The sequence below is a fragment of the Vespa mandarinia genome, chromosome 2, assembly GCF_050613455.1.
Source record: "Vespa mandarinia isolate Hongniang chromosome 2, ASM5061345v1, whole genome shotgun sequence".
Classification (NCBI taxonomy): domain Eukaryota; kingdom Metazoa; phylum Arthropoda; class Insecta; order Hymenoptera; family Vespidae; genus Vespa; species Vespa mandarinia.
The window spans coordinates 15,210,485-15,223,093 of NC_140811.1; the positions used below are offsets into that span (position 1 = coordinate 15,210,485).

General features: G+C 32.4%; 2 protein-coding genes and 1 long non-coding RNA gene across 6 annotated transcripts in view; 2 read left to right on the forward strand and 1 right to left on the reverse strand.

Moving 5' to 3' along the window:
- Nucleotides 1-62: 62 nt before the first annotated feature.
- LOC118441485 (uncharacterized) lies at nucleotides 63-4,573 on the forward strand. The gene is made up of 7 exons (XM_035865950.2): nucleotides 63-173; nucleotides 508-698; nucleotides 768-941; nucleotides 1,014-1,215; nucleotides 1,289-1,484; nucleotides 1,604-1,689; nucleotides 1,767-4,573. The coding sequence occupies exons 2-7, from the start codon at nucleotides 512-514 to the stop codon at nucleotides 4,516-4,518; spliced, it is 3,597 nt and encodes a 1,198-aa protein (XP_035721843.2). The 5' UTR covers nucleotides 63-173; nucleotides 508-511; the 3' UTR covers nucleotides 4,519-4,573.
- Nucleotides 4,574-5,181: 608 nt separating this feature from the next.
- Nucleotides 5,182-12,609, forward strand: part of MESR6 (misexpression suppressor of ras 6) — a 450,575-nt gene continuing 443,147 nt past the window's right edge. The window contains exons 1-3 of one of the 3 annotated variants that reach the window (XM_085655244.1): nucleotides 5,182-5,572; nucleotides 6,082-6,227; nucleotides 6,848-6,997. In XM_085655244.1, coding sequence (XP_085511370.1) covers nucleotides 5,495-5,572; nucleotides 6,082-6,227; nucleotides 6,848-6,997 — 374 coding nt within the window. In that variant the 5' untranslated portion in view covers nucleotides 5,182-5,494. Of the gene's footprint in view, nucleotides 5,573-5,849; nucleotides 5,980-6,081; nucleotides 6,228-6,847; nucleotides 6,998-12,609 lie in introns of those variants that run through there. The other 2 variants (XM_035866000.2, XM_035866007.2) reach the window with 2 other exon arrangements.
- The window catches only part of LOC118441528 (uncharacterized), a 76,863-nt gene continuing 71,245 nt past the window's right edge, over nucleotides 6,992-12,609 (reverse strand). For both annotated transcript variants that reach the window (XR_014981845.1, XR_014981846.1), the window contains 3 exons: nucleotides 8,478-12,591; nucleotides 7,968-8,311; nucleotides 6,992-7,641 (listed from right to left, as the gene is read on the reverse strand). This is a non-coding gene — a long non-coding RNA (uncharacterized LOC118441528). The remainder of the gene's footprint in view (nucleotides 7,642-7,967; nucleotides 8,312-8,477; nucleotides 12,592-12,609) is intronic.

Sequence of the window (12,609 nt, forward strand, 5' to 3'; positions counted from 1 at the left end):
TTGAAACATAAAGTTACGTTTTTATTAAGAGATTATATGCTGAGTTACGATTGGAGCATTTACTGGTACTCGCAGAACGTTTAATTTGATTCAGGATTTGTATTTTCAACTTGATATAATCGTGCACAGATATTCTCATATTTATATATCTACTTAGTATAAATATAATATAGGTAATTTTCTATTAAAATTTATGTTAAAAACATAAAATTTAATAATTTAATCAAGTAATGTAATTTTATATATTAATGAAAGTTTGTAACTTGCGAAGACAAGTTTGAATATCTTATTTGTTAACGAATGAACTATTTATGAATTTTTATATAAACTGATATATTTACAATTTGTTTATATAATATATTATCGGTTAATAATAACTATCAAATGTCAATGTAATATTTATTAAGTAGCAATGCGAAATTGATAGCTAACCTCACATCACAAGTTAATATTTTATATATTATTTACTTGTACTTATTTGTTTGTATATTCTTTATGTTATTAAAGAAACATGTTGAACACTATTGCTCATGATGTAAAAAAGAAGCCACGCACTAAGGATGTTAAAATACTAGAAGATGTAACTTTCTCTCAAATGGGACTTTCTCAAAATATTTTGAATGGCTTAGCTAATTGTGGTTTTCAAAGTCCATCTCCCATACAACTCAAAGCAATACCATTAGGACGCTGTGGTTTTGGTATGTTGGTGTAATATTAATATAGCATTTATCTTATATAAAATTATATTTTTAATATTATTATTTTAGATTTAATAATAAAAGCAAAATCTGGAACTGGAAAGACATTAGTATTTGGTACTGTGGCTCTTGAAATGATAGATGTTCAAGTATCTTCTATACAAGTTTTAATATTAGCACCTACACGAGAAATAGCTATCCAAATTTCTGAAGTTTTGTCATCTGTCGGTTCAGAATTGAAAGGTCAGTATTTTTTTTTATTTATTTTATTTTGATTAGATGAATGTACTCTATGTAGAATTTAAACTTTTTCAGGATTGAAAGTTGAATCTTTTATTGGAGGAATGATTTTAAATGATGATAAAAAAAAAGTTAAGGTATGTCACATAGCAGTTGGAACTCCAGGTAGAGTAAAATATTTAATAGAGAAAGGGTTCCTTAAAACTGACAATATCAGATTATTTGTACTTGACGAAGCAGATAAATTAATGGAAAATAGTTTCCAAGGAGACATCAAGTAGGTATAATGTTACCACTTTTTTATTGTATATGTTGAACAGTTTTAATTCTTATAAATTTTGTAATTTCAGTTACATATTTTCTACATTACCAGTTAGTAAACAAGTTATAGCATCAAGTGCAACTTATTTAGGAGATTTGGAATCTTTTCTTCAAATGTATATGTGTTCACCAGTATTAACATCTCCAGATGACAATGGACCAGTTCTTGTTGGTTTAAAACAATTTGCTTCTGTAGTTCCTTCACATCCATATACAATGAAACAGGTAGCTATAAATTCGTATTTTTAATTATTAATATTTGTCTATATTACTATTATATAATTCATTATTAATTTTTAATTCTTTTTATAAAAGATTTTTACAATTTTTTTTTGTTTATATAGGTCAAATTAAAAGTAAAAGAGCTTATCAAGATTTTTAATAAAATTCCATTTAAACAATGTTTAGTATTTTCAAATTACCAATCACGGTATGTTTTACATTTTTTGATTATAACAGATCTAATCTAAGGACTAATATTGATATATTTCTTTTTTAATTTTCCAGAGCACAATCTGTGTGTAATAAAATTAATTCGATGGGTTTTTCTGCTGCTTACATAACAGGAAATCAAGATATGGTTAAGCGACAACAGGCTATTAAAAAATTAAAAACATTTAAATGTAGAATAATGATAACAACCGATTTAACTGCTAGAGGTATTGATGTTGAAAATGTAAATTTAGTTGTCAATTTTGATATACCTGGAGATGCAGCTACATATTTACATAGAATTGGAAGAGGTGGTCGTTATGGATCTTATGGAATTTCTATCACTATTATCTCAGACAATGAATTACAGTCGTTCAAGAATATATTAAGAACTGTTGGGGGAAATAATTTTTCCATTGCTAAACTTCCTGTAGAGTATCCACTTAATATTTGGAGTTCTGATTATACAGCATTTGATAAGATATTTGGAAAATGTGATTGTGATATAGATGAAGAAGAAATTGACAATAGAAGACTTGATTCAGATGATGGCTTGCCTACTCTTATATCTCATGAGAAATCTCAGTGTAACGAAGTATTTTTACAAAATAATAAAAATAATGAAAATAATATTCAGTTATCCTTCAATGAAAATATGTTAAATCAAATAAGTAATAATCCGGTATATGAAAATAGTAATTCTTTTGAATATATAACTACATCAAATTCAGAAGACACTACGTCGACTAATTCGTTACTTGCACAACATACAGCAGAAGAGAACGAACTTGAATGTCCTTTAAGAAATAAAGTGGAAAAGGAAATACCAAATGTTGATACTTCATGTATTGAACCAACATCAAAGAATTTATATGAATTTAAATTAATAAATAATTCCAATAATCCATCCGAGTTTCAGAAACTTAATGAAGATGTTGTGTTTAAAGTTGATTTATCTAATGTTGAGCAGGATGAATTATTAAATATTCATAATAATGAAATGATGGAATATTTGAAATTTACAATCAATAGGAAATATGCTACAAATATGACTACTCAGACAAATAATACAATTAATTCTGAAATTATGAATGATAATAATTCAATATTTGAAAATAACGAAGAACAAAGCCACTTCACAGAAGAGAATAATGCTATGTGTGTTGAATTATCGTTACCAGAAGATACAGAAGATACTGATGCTCTTTATATTAAAGAATTATTGAACTATTTGCAAATAAATGCAGAAAGTTTCAAAAAACAGAATAAATTTGATATAGGATATGATGATGATTCTATACTAAGTATAGCATCAGCATGGAATAAACAGCTTAACTTTGAAATTTATTTATTAGACAATACAATGAAAAATATATCAAATTCTATTTGTAGTCCTATAACAGATGACTTTAATTTATTAATTTTAAAAGCTTTCTTGCAAGTACAGAAGAAAGCTTTTCTCTATATTTATCCTGAACTTCGTACTGAAAAAGAAATTGATGATACCTATTTATATTCATCACACATGAATCAAAATCTGATAGATATGTACATGGAAATAGAAGATTTTAAAAGTTATTATAGACAATATGGAAAAAAATTTGAATACTTTCCGTATTCGATGAAGGGAGATGTTTTTATGCCAAATTTAATGATATCTGATAAAGAAAAGGAATATTATCGTACAGTATTACACTTTTTACAAAACGAACCAGATATTTCATTAAGATTCGCAGAATGGATTAAACATTTTACGGTCTTAGATAAATTTGAATATGATAGTTTAAGTACTAAAATACTAAATAAAGATAAAATATCTTTCGGCGAATTATTTGTTTTAATACAACAAGAGAGTATCAAAAAGACAAACAGTGAAGTTAAATTAATACAGAAAGATTCTTCGTATCCTGCAATACATGAAAATAAGTGTATTCAATCAATAAATCATAATTATACAAATGACTTTATATTAAACAAAATTCATGAAGATCCAGAAAGCATAAAGAAACTTGGTGAGGAAATGAATACAATGGATCAGGGAAATAAATTAAATAAAAATTCTAGTGTAATAGAAGATTCAGTTACATGTGATCAAACATGTAATATAAATATAGAAACAATAGGTGAGAGTAATGAAACTGACCTGTCAGATAAATCATCTTTGGATATTGACAATGCCAAAAACGACTTATTTCCAATTGTAAGTGAAAAAACAAAATACAATTATACATGGAAGGAACATTCAACCAAAACATCTATGAATTCATGTAAATCTGTAGCACAAAAAAGCTTAAATGCTATTCAAACTGCTTATGTTCCATTAGTACAACCATGCAATGAACAAGTAGATCCAGAAACTATTAGTTTTTGTAAACAAATGGATAGTTTTGATGATCATTCAGTACCTAAAAAATGTTTAAATACAAAACAATATTCTAATATAGGTGTACAAACTGCAGTATCTTTTTGTCATAGGAAAAAATGCAATGCCAATACAAAATCAGATGGAGTTTCTTTTTATTGCGATGTTAATGAGTGGAACAGTTATAATCATAATCATAGTATAGATCCTTGGATTCAATCGTATTGTTTTTATAATAATTATACAGATAATAACTTTTTTTATAATCTAAGTTATGACACGTGTCCGAAACAAATTTCTCTAAATAATGATTATTACAAATCAAAAATTAACCAAAATACATCAAATAATTCTGTAAATTCTAATCATAAAGAAGAAATAGACATTGAAGAATTATTTACATCCATTAGAATGCAAACTAATAATTTACATTGGCACATTTATCAGTCTCAGATGTTAGAATAGTGTACTAAAAATGAATAGTCATAATCAAATGATGCGCTTATGGATATATATATATATATATATATATATATATATATATATATATATATAAATAATATGTTAATATTATAAATTAAATGTTACATTATTTTTGGTCATGATTTCTAACGATTGATTTATAATCGATTGGTAATGTATAATGATATGCGAAACGATCGATAGTAAAAGGTCATATGTTATTGGTATGCATTTATAAGATACATGCTCTGTGTGCCATGTGTAACCTTTTACCATCGATACCGTACTACTTGATCTTACGTAATTCAATTGATCTTTCTCGATTGAATTTTGTGGGATTACAAATCGCATATGTCCTATTGAGTAAAAAGATTGATGTAAAAGACGCGTATTATATAGTTTTAGGGTTAGGAAGGATATTACATGTATAGTTATGTAAATGAAAAATACAAGAACTTCATAATATCTTCTATAATAAAAGTTATTTTCTTTATAATGATTTTACAATATAATAACATTAAATATCTGAACGTTTTAATACGTATATATTAATACGCGTATTTCAAATAATGGATTCGACAAGATTGTCACGCATATTTGTACAATTTATATATGCCGGCTGTGAGTTAAAGCAGATCAGGTTTCTGAGGCATCTTTTCGACGTGGGGAGAATCTAAAGGGAGGTAGGAGGAAGAGCGAGATGGGGGAAGAGGAATGGAAAAAAAAGGCACCACCTTACGAAACTCGTCTCGTGAGAGAATTCAGGGTAGGAACCCGTTGCGTGCCTCTTTTATTCGCGAAATAATCGTTTGAGGCTCCCGCCTAGCACAACTTCAGTCGTTGACCACGTGCTTTCGCGTGAGGGAGTCTATGTAATCGTATTCGTGAGTGTATTGTGTCGTATTAATCGGAAAACGTCGTATCGAGTTCTTTCTCACGCGCGATTAATTTTGGTGTTAGCTGAAAATTAGTGATTTCCATGGCTTCCTTCAATATGCCTTTCAAACGTAAATGCTTCAGAAAAACACCGATCCACATTGTTGAAAATCACGATGAGGTACGTACGACCTCTAACGATAAGAGTGTCGTCTGTATTCGTCCTAGCTGATCCGTCTCTTCTGTTTTGTTTACGTTGTGATTCGCAACTCCGAACGACTTTATTTTTCTTTTCTCCCGCCGGTGGCGCTACGAGCTACCTCGGGATTCATACACTCGCGCATGCTCATTTACAAAACAATCGAAATTCGATATAATTTCGATTATCGATCAATTTCAGTTAACGGTTTTCACTTCCATAAATGTTCGTTTTTTTTTTTTTATCGCTCTTAAATTCCATACAAATAATACGTATGATTATATTTATACAAGCATATATGATATATTTTCGTTCATTTTAATCGTGTATATCCTAAATCCATAATATAAATGTATTAAAATAATCTATATTAAATAATACGTATATATGTACGTATATATTACGGTTAAGAATATTTTTTATCTGAAATTCTTAAATAATTAGAAAGAATTCTTAAATAATTAAATAACTTCTGAATTTTCTTTTGTTAGGTTTTACCATTCATTTATCGATGTTTGGGTTCAAAACATCTTCCATTTGAAGGAAATACGTTTATTCATCTTGATTCTCATCCAGATATGCTTATACCAAGGTGTATGTCAGCTGATGTTGTATGGAATAAGGATGAATTATTTGGGTATGCATATTAATTTTAATGATAATTATATTATAGTTATCATTAATTAATATTAATGATAATTTATTATATAAAATAATTATTAGCATTATAATTATGATAATATTATAAAGTTATATAATATTTGAAATATTATAGCATAACTTTTAGATAATCCAGTGATGATATTTTCAATTAAAACTTAATAATATGTACGACGATATTTTCGACAATTTTTCGCGTTAGACACATTACATGTTAATAAATTGTATTTTTCTTTAATATACAGTAGTTATATATCTATATATAATACAAATATTATATGATGAATTCAAAGATGCAAATAATCTGAAGTGCATTCCAAAACTGGCATTTAACGGTTGTCAGTGTAATATCAACAAAAATTAGCACGTTTCGTATGTTTTTGCATCGTGCATAGAAAAGGAATTTCACATTTTTCTTCGTGTTAATAAAACATCGATGAAAATGTTCGAATTATTAGAATAATTTTACAAACAGTAATGAAATATTGAAATTAATGACTTATTTTATTATGATTATTAAAATATAGAGAATATATGTATAGATGTTATATAAATCGATGAATAAAATGAAAATGTATTTTTGTTTCATTATCACAGGGATATTAGTATCGAAAATTGGATTATGCCAGCAGTATATGCCGGTCATTTCAAAAGTTTGATCTGGATAAAACCACCGTGGGCAAAGCAGATACCCGATGGAATAATGACTTTTTTCATCGGCAAGCATAAGCAGAGCGGTACTATAAGGTAAGTTTCTTTTTATATACACACAGACGTACACAAATTTTTGTTCATATGTTATTGCGAATATATATTCATTATTCTATTTATCTGATGCGACATTACTATCTTTCATTTTGTTCAAATTTACATACATATTACATTTCCATTCGATAAGCAGTTGCTAATAAAATCGCTTTAATTTCATTTAAATACAAATATATGGCTATATGTTAATGTAGATCTATTTATATGTGTACAATGAATTTTAATTTCAATATTATAACAGAAATAATTTACGTGTAATTATATCGTAAGGTAAACGACTTTCTCATTAGTTTTTGTGAAGAGGGTGTTACGCCCATATAATGAGGCTATAATTTGCAGCTCTTATCTTTTACTTTATGTAAATATGTGAAACTTAGCAGGTAGAGATCATTCGGTAATTTATTTTAGGCGACAATTCTATTAATTGAGGCATTTTAAAAAATGGTGTTAGAACGCTACTTAAATAAACGTAAATGAAAAAGTTTTGCATTTGTCAGAGCATTTCATTTCCTATAATTATTATTCACTTGTTTTATGCTTAATTAAAGAAGCACCGTTATTAGCATACGTGGGTAGGCAGTATCACATTAGGTATATCGTAATATAACACGTGTTTTCTTATGCTGAAACATTAGAAAAATTATTGACAGGTAATTTTATCTTTTGCATTAGTCGTCGGATCTTGTAAATTTGTCGCAACATAAATTATATATTATATGTTACTTCTTAGAATATGAATATATTAAGACTTCATTACGCTTATAAAAGATGTTCAAATGTCTTTAGAAAATTTTATATACTCATATGATAATTATTTAAAATAAATATTTACGAATTGAAATATCTTCGAAGCACAAATAGCTGTTTCATCAATCGTATTCCGAATAATTTCCATCTCATTTTTATCGAAATTGATTTGTAACGTTTGAATGGACCCGAGTGAGCTTACCTTGCATACCTAGAAGATGGTATATACTCAGTTGTGAAAAGTCATCACATTCGGTTGAATTCTCTTTGGTGAAAGAGGTGAAGAAAAGGACGGTCTTCGTGCGCGACGAACATAAAGAGAAAGGGGTACGGACAGCTAAAGTAGCAAAGAGAAGCCGACTTGGTACGCCGGTGGTCGTGATGCACCTTTCCACTGGGTCTTGAGTTATGTTTCTCGAATTACCATGGATATATATCCGTGTATAGAGAATGAAGTACGCGGAATTATACTGCTCGCTTACTGTTGTCCGTCTTTTGCATCGAAAGATGTTTCGGCTACATTCCGAATGCTTTATCAAAGTTTCTCTTGATCATCGTAATATAGAAATTAGAAATTTTATCGAAGAATTCGGAAGGTTTAGTATATTTTTAAAAACTAATATATTCATATATGTATATATTCTACATATGTATATATATATATATATATATATATATATATCGAAAAATTAGTATTCGGGAACATACTCACTACGTGTCTCTTCACTCTGACATTTCTTAGTTTATATAAACGGTCCTGACACTTGAGTCGCGGTAATTTTCTTTGTCCAAACCGGGCTTGGACTTGACACTTCGTGCATGAAGTTTCCCTCTGACATTTCTCTTGGCAAATGTAGACGTCTTGACGCTGGACCATAATTTTCTTTGATACATCTTGCGTGAGTGAACGTCCGACAGGAATATCTTGAGAGAAGTGTCAAGTGTAAAGCTACCTCGAATCGCTCGCAATTTGAAAGTTAATGTCGGCGGAAGTACTTGGCAAATCGTGTCGAAGCTGTGTGGTTTTCTATTTTAAAAAGGATTTCTTGTGTAGTGAACGTATGAAAGAAGAAATCATCTTAAAAGCTTTTTTCGTTTAATCGAATTGTTATCACGGATTCTCCTCGTCCTTGACAAGTTCTTTTCTTTTTTTTTTTTTTTTTACTTTGCTGTCGACGAAAGACCGAAGCGAGTAAGTTAGAAGAAAGGGTTTAGGGGCGACAATGGACAATGGCGCAATAATCTACAATAGAGATCCTCTTAGAGATTCCGTACCGAATGAATAGGGTAACCGGACAATCATCTCGTAAATTCGCTTTCCTTACGCGTTTCTTCTTCCCTCCACACCCCATTCTTATCCTTCTTCGTTTCGCGTTTTGTGGTCCTAGAGGAAGGAAAGACCTAGAGGAGTCGTCTCCTTATGCGAAGGTGTTCAGTTGGGAGTCTTCTTGATCTCGGGGTATACAATTCCTATCCATTTTGTTTCCATTTCTGGAACACATTGCTACTGTATCTACTTTAGTAAATTCCAAAGTACTTGGAACTTGGATCGTTTCAAGTAGGTAATGTCGACTTAGCTATACTTTAGCAGACGTTCATTGTCTCTTCTACTCATCAAAGATTCCAGGAAGATATAAAGTTAATCATTCATAAAATATAGACTCAACTGAAATACAATATTCGTTATTCTTCGGACTTCCTGATTAGACGCGTATCATCGTCATTTTCAAAGAAAATTAAATCATAGTCAATGATATTCTTACGTAGGAGATTCTACTTAAGGTGTCGGATAATGATACTTTTCAGAATGCGTGGAATGTGATTACAGGAAGTCACTACTTATATAATGAACCTTCTCTATTCTTAGAGGTTAGTTTCATACCGAAGATTTCATGCATTCTTTGAATTTCTGGAAAAACGGTTCTAATACGCGTGGAGTACGCGAACGAGCGTAACGTATTTCCGTGGCTAGTAGTAAATACCTGTCACGGCTGAAACATAGGTTGTATATACCGGTACTTTGAATACCGGTATAGTAGAAGTTTGTTGCAGCTTTCGCCGGTGTCGCGATCGCGTACAGCCCGTTTCACGTTTACCCGTCGTACACGAGAGTGGTACGTCAACGTAAGCAGTTCAACGAAAAAGTGCTCTTTAAGAGGGAAATCGTACGGTGCTGGCGCCAGAGACGGCGACCAGTACAATCTATCTTAAGCTCTGCTCAAATAGGAACTAGAAGTATTGCTGCTGTCTAAAGAAACGTGCCATAAAAAGGCGCTATTTCGTACACGCAAGAAGAATCTAGCTTAACCGATCTCTCACCGGTTTTTAAGAATGAGATCGGTAAAACCGGAAAATATTTTATCGTTTTTAAAAAATACCGGTTACGTTCTGAGAAACATTTTATTGTCTTTCGTTATCGTATACTTCTTATATCTTTTAATTTTTTTTTTCAATCGAAAATTTGTTTATCGGTAACAATTTTGTTTCCACTACAAACGCTTCGCGATTAGAATACAGTCAATGATATTACGAGGAACTTTTCAAGTTACCACCTACATATGATCGAAGTCGTTTCGCGCGTAATCGTTCTTTATCATTCTCTCTCTCTCTTTCTCTCTCTCTCTCTCTCTCTCTCTCTCTCTCTCTCTCTCTTTCTTTCTTTCTCTCTTTCTCGCGCGCGTGCCTATGTATGTATGTGCGACTGCTTATGGAGTGCAAGAAAGAAAAATGTACGCACCGGTATCGTGCTAGATAAACGTGGTTACAAATTAACCGACATTCCTATTCCTGTTCTTTTTCGCGGACGTTCCTCGTTCACCGGCACGCTGCTCTTGGCTCAACGGCTCACCACCTTTCTCCTCATCAATCCTGTTCGTTCCTATCGATCTCCCTGCTTGTCGACTTCGACTTCAATACTTCCTCGTACCTCGAATAGCTTTAGCTTGACCGCAATGAAAAGCGACACCTTCGTGCATATACCGTGTATGTGCTGTGCTCGCACGCACAGATATCTTTCCTCCTTTCGATTTTACAAAATGTATCATAATAACGATCAAACAAAAGGTTACTTCTGCGTTTTCTAGAATAGATAAATGGATTGCAACGTTGATTATAGTATTTTCGTAAGCCCTCTGATCGTCGGGGTCAATTGCTTTATCTAACGTTAGTTTAATTGACAAGAACTAATGTTCAACGAACACGAAAAGACCCCATTAAAGTTCCATCTACTCGTAGATATTATAAATTTCAACGGTCTATCAACCTGACATAATTATATATTGCTGTCTTCGATTTTAAATCCAAACAATTTAACATGAGGTATATTTCCGAGATGAAAAAGTTTAATCGTAGATTCGTACACGTTATAATATCTAGTAATACGCAATCAAATCGTCCAATTACATTCAAATGAAGAAGAGAAATTTACATAACTTACGTAACGTGTGTGTTCTTTATACCTAGGATAAAATGTACTGTCGTATTTGAATTCTCAACGAGACCAAGTCAATCTGCATTCGGGACGTATCGCGTAAGATAAAATCTTGCGTTCTTCGCGCAAAGTCACAAGATTTCTAAACGAGGTACGACCGGCTGTTGGCCAATCGGTAGCTCGATTTTCGTAGCATCCAATGGTCGACGATGATGTTTCTTCCCGGAAAGAGGTGGCCCAACAAGCGGCATTAGAGTAGGAGGACAGGTTGATCGTAGTGGGAGAGAGATTGCAGTGGATGGCGAATGCAATCGTCAGCCATCGGGCCTTCTTTTCTTGCCTGTTGCAACGTACTACGACTGTCGTCGCTGAAAGCGGAGGTGGGCCTTACCGTGAATGAAACGCCATTCGTCGAATCGATGCTTAGCAATCTTTTCGAGCGTGGGAGTTCGGGCGTAATGCGCAATATGGGCAGGTCTATCTTAAGTTTATATACATACGTACCTATGTACTTGCGTCTCGTTACATGTCATACAACTTGATCATCGAGGACCAAAACGATGCTCCTCCCTTATTTAAATCGTACCACCTTTTGCACGTGCTCGTTATACAGAATCATAGTCGTGCTCTAACGTAGAATGGATTCTCCAAATAGTAGCGCTCGTTCGACCATATATTATATATAATAGATTATAGAGTTATGATGGAGAACGTGAAGGGCGGTAAGCGGTAAGGCGGAAAATATAAGAGGGCGTAGCTTTACAAGAAGGTAGGGGAGAGATCGAGGCAGGTCAGGGCCAGAAGGTTTAGCGGCGAAGGTGGCATAACGCTTTTAAAGTTGCCCAGGAGCGTGGGCGCCGGCTGGCATATCACGATCGTCGCCAGGTTGCTCCACATATATCGTCGGTTCTTGAGTGAAAAGAACAAAAGGGGCCGCCACTGGTATGGACCAATGGGCGAACGCGAGCATGGGCACGATGTCGACCCGAGGAATTAGCATCGACCCCACGAACATCGAGTTCTCGATCTTGATTCTCCTACTTCTCCCTTACCCCTTACCACTTCTACCTACCTTCGACCGTCGATTGATTCGTTGCGGTTGTCCCTAATTGACTGTTAGCTATGTACCACCGCAATCCCTTGGTATACGAAGTCGAGTCTTTATCGAATTAATTATCATCATGGAGAATAGGTAATTCCGTTATGTGTCGTGAACGGCAACAACTCTCTTGTCTTACGACTCATCTCGTTGCTTCGTTGTTTTGTATTCAGCGATACGTAAATAAAGAATAACGAATGACGGATATTTCCTCTCGTGAGTTTGTTATTTTCTTTAATGTCATCACGTCCCCTTATTTGTTAGGTACGTCAGCATAGTAGTAGCTGCGGAAAGTATCTGGAAATACATTAAAAA

Coding starts and splice junctions, on each gene's coding strand:
- LOC118441485 (XM_035865950.2), top strand. CDS start 512: ATGTTGAACACTATTGCTCATGATGTAAAAAAGAAGCCACGCACTAAG. Junction 942..1,013: donor TGTCGGTTCAGAATTGAAAG/GTCAGTATTTTT, acceptor AAACTTTTTCAG/GATTGAAAGTTGAATCTTTT. Junction 1,485..1,603: donor ATCCATATACAATGAAACAG/GTAGCTATAAAT, acceptor TTGTTTATATAG/GTCAAATTAAAAGTAAAAGA.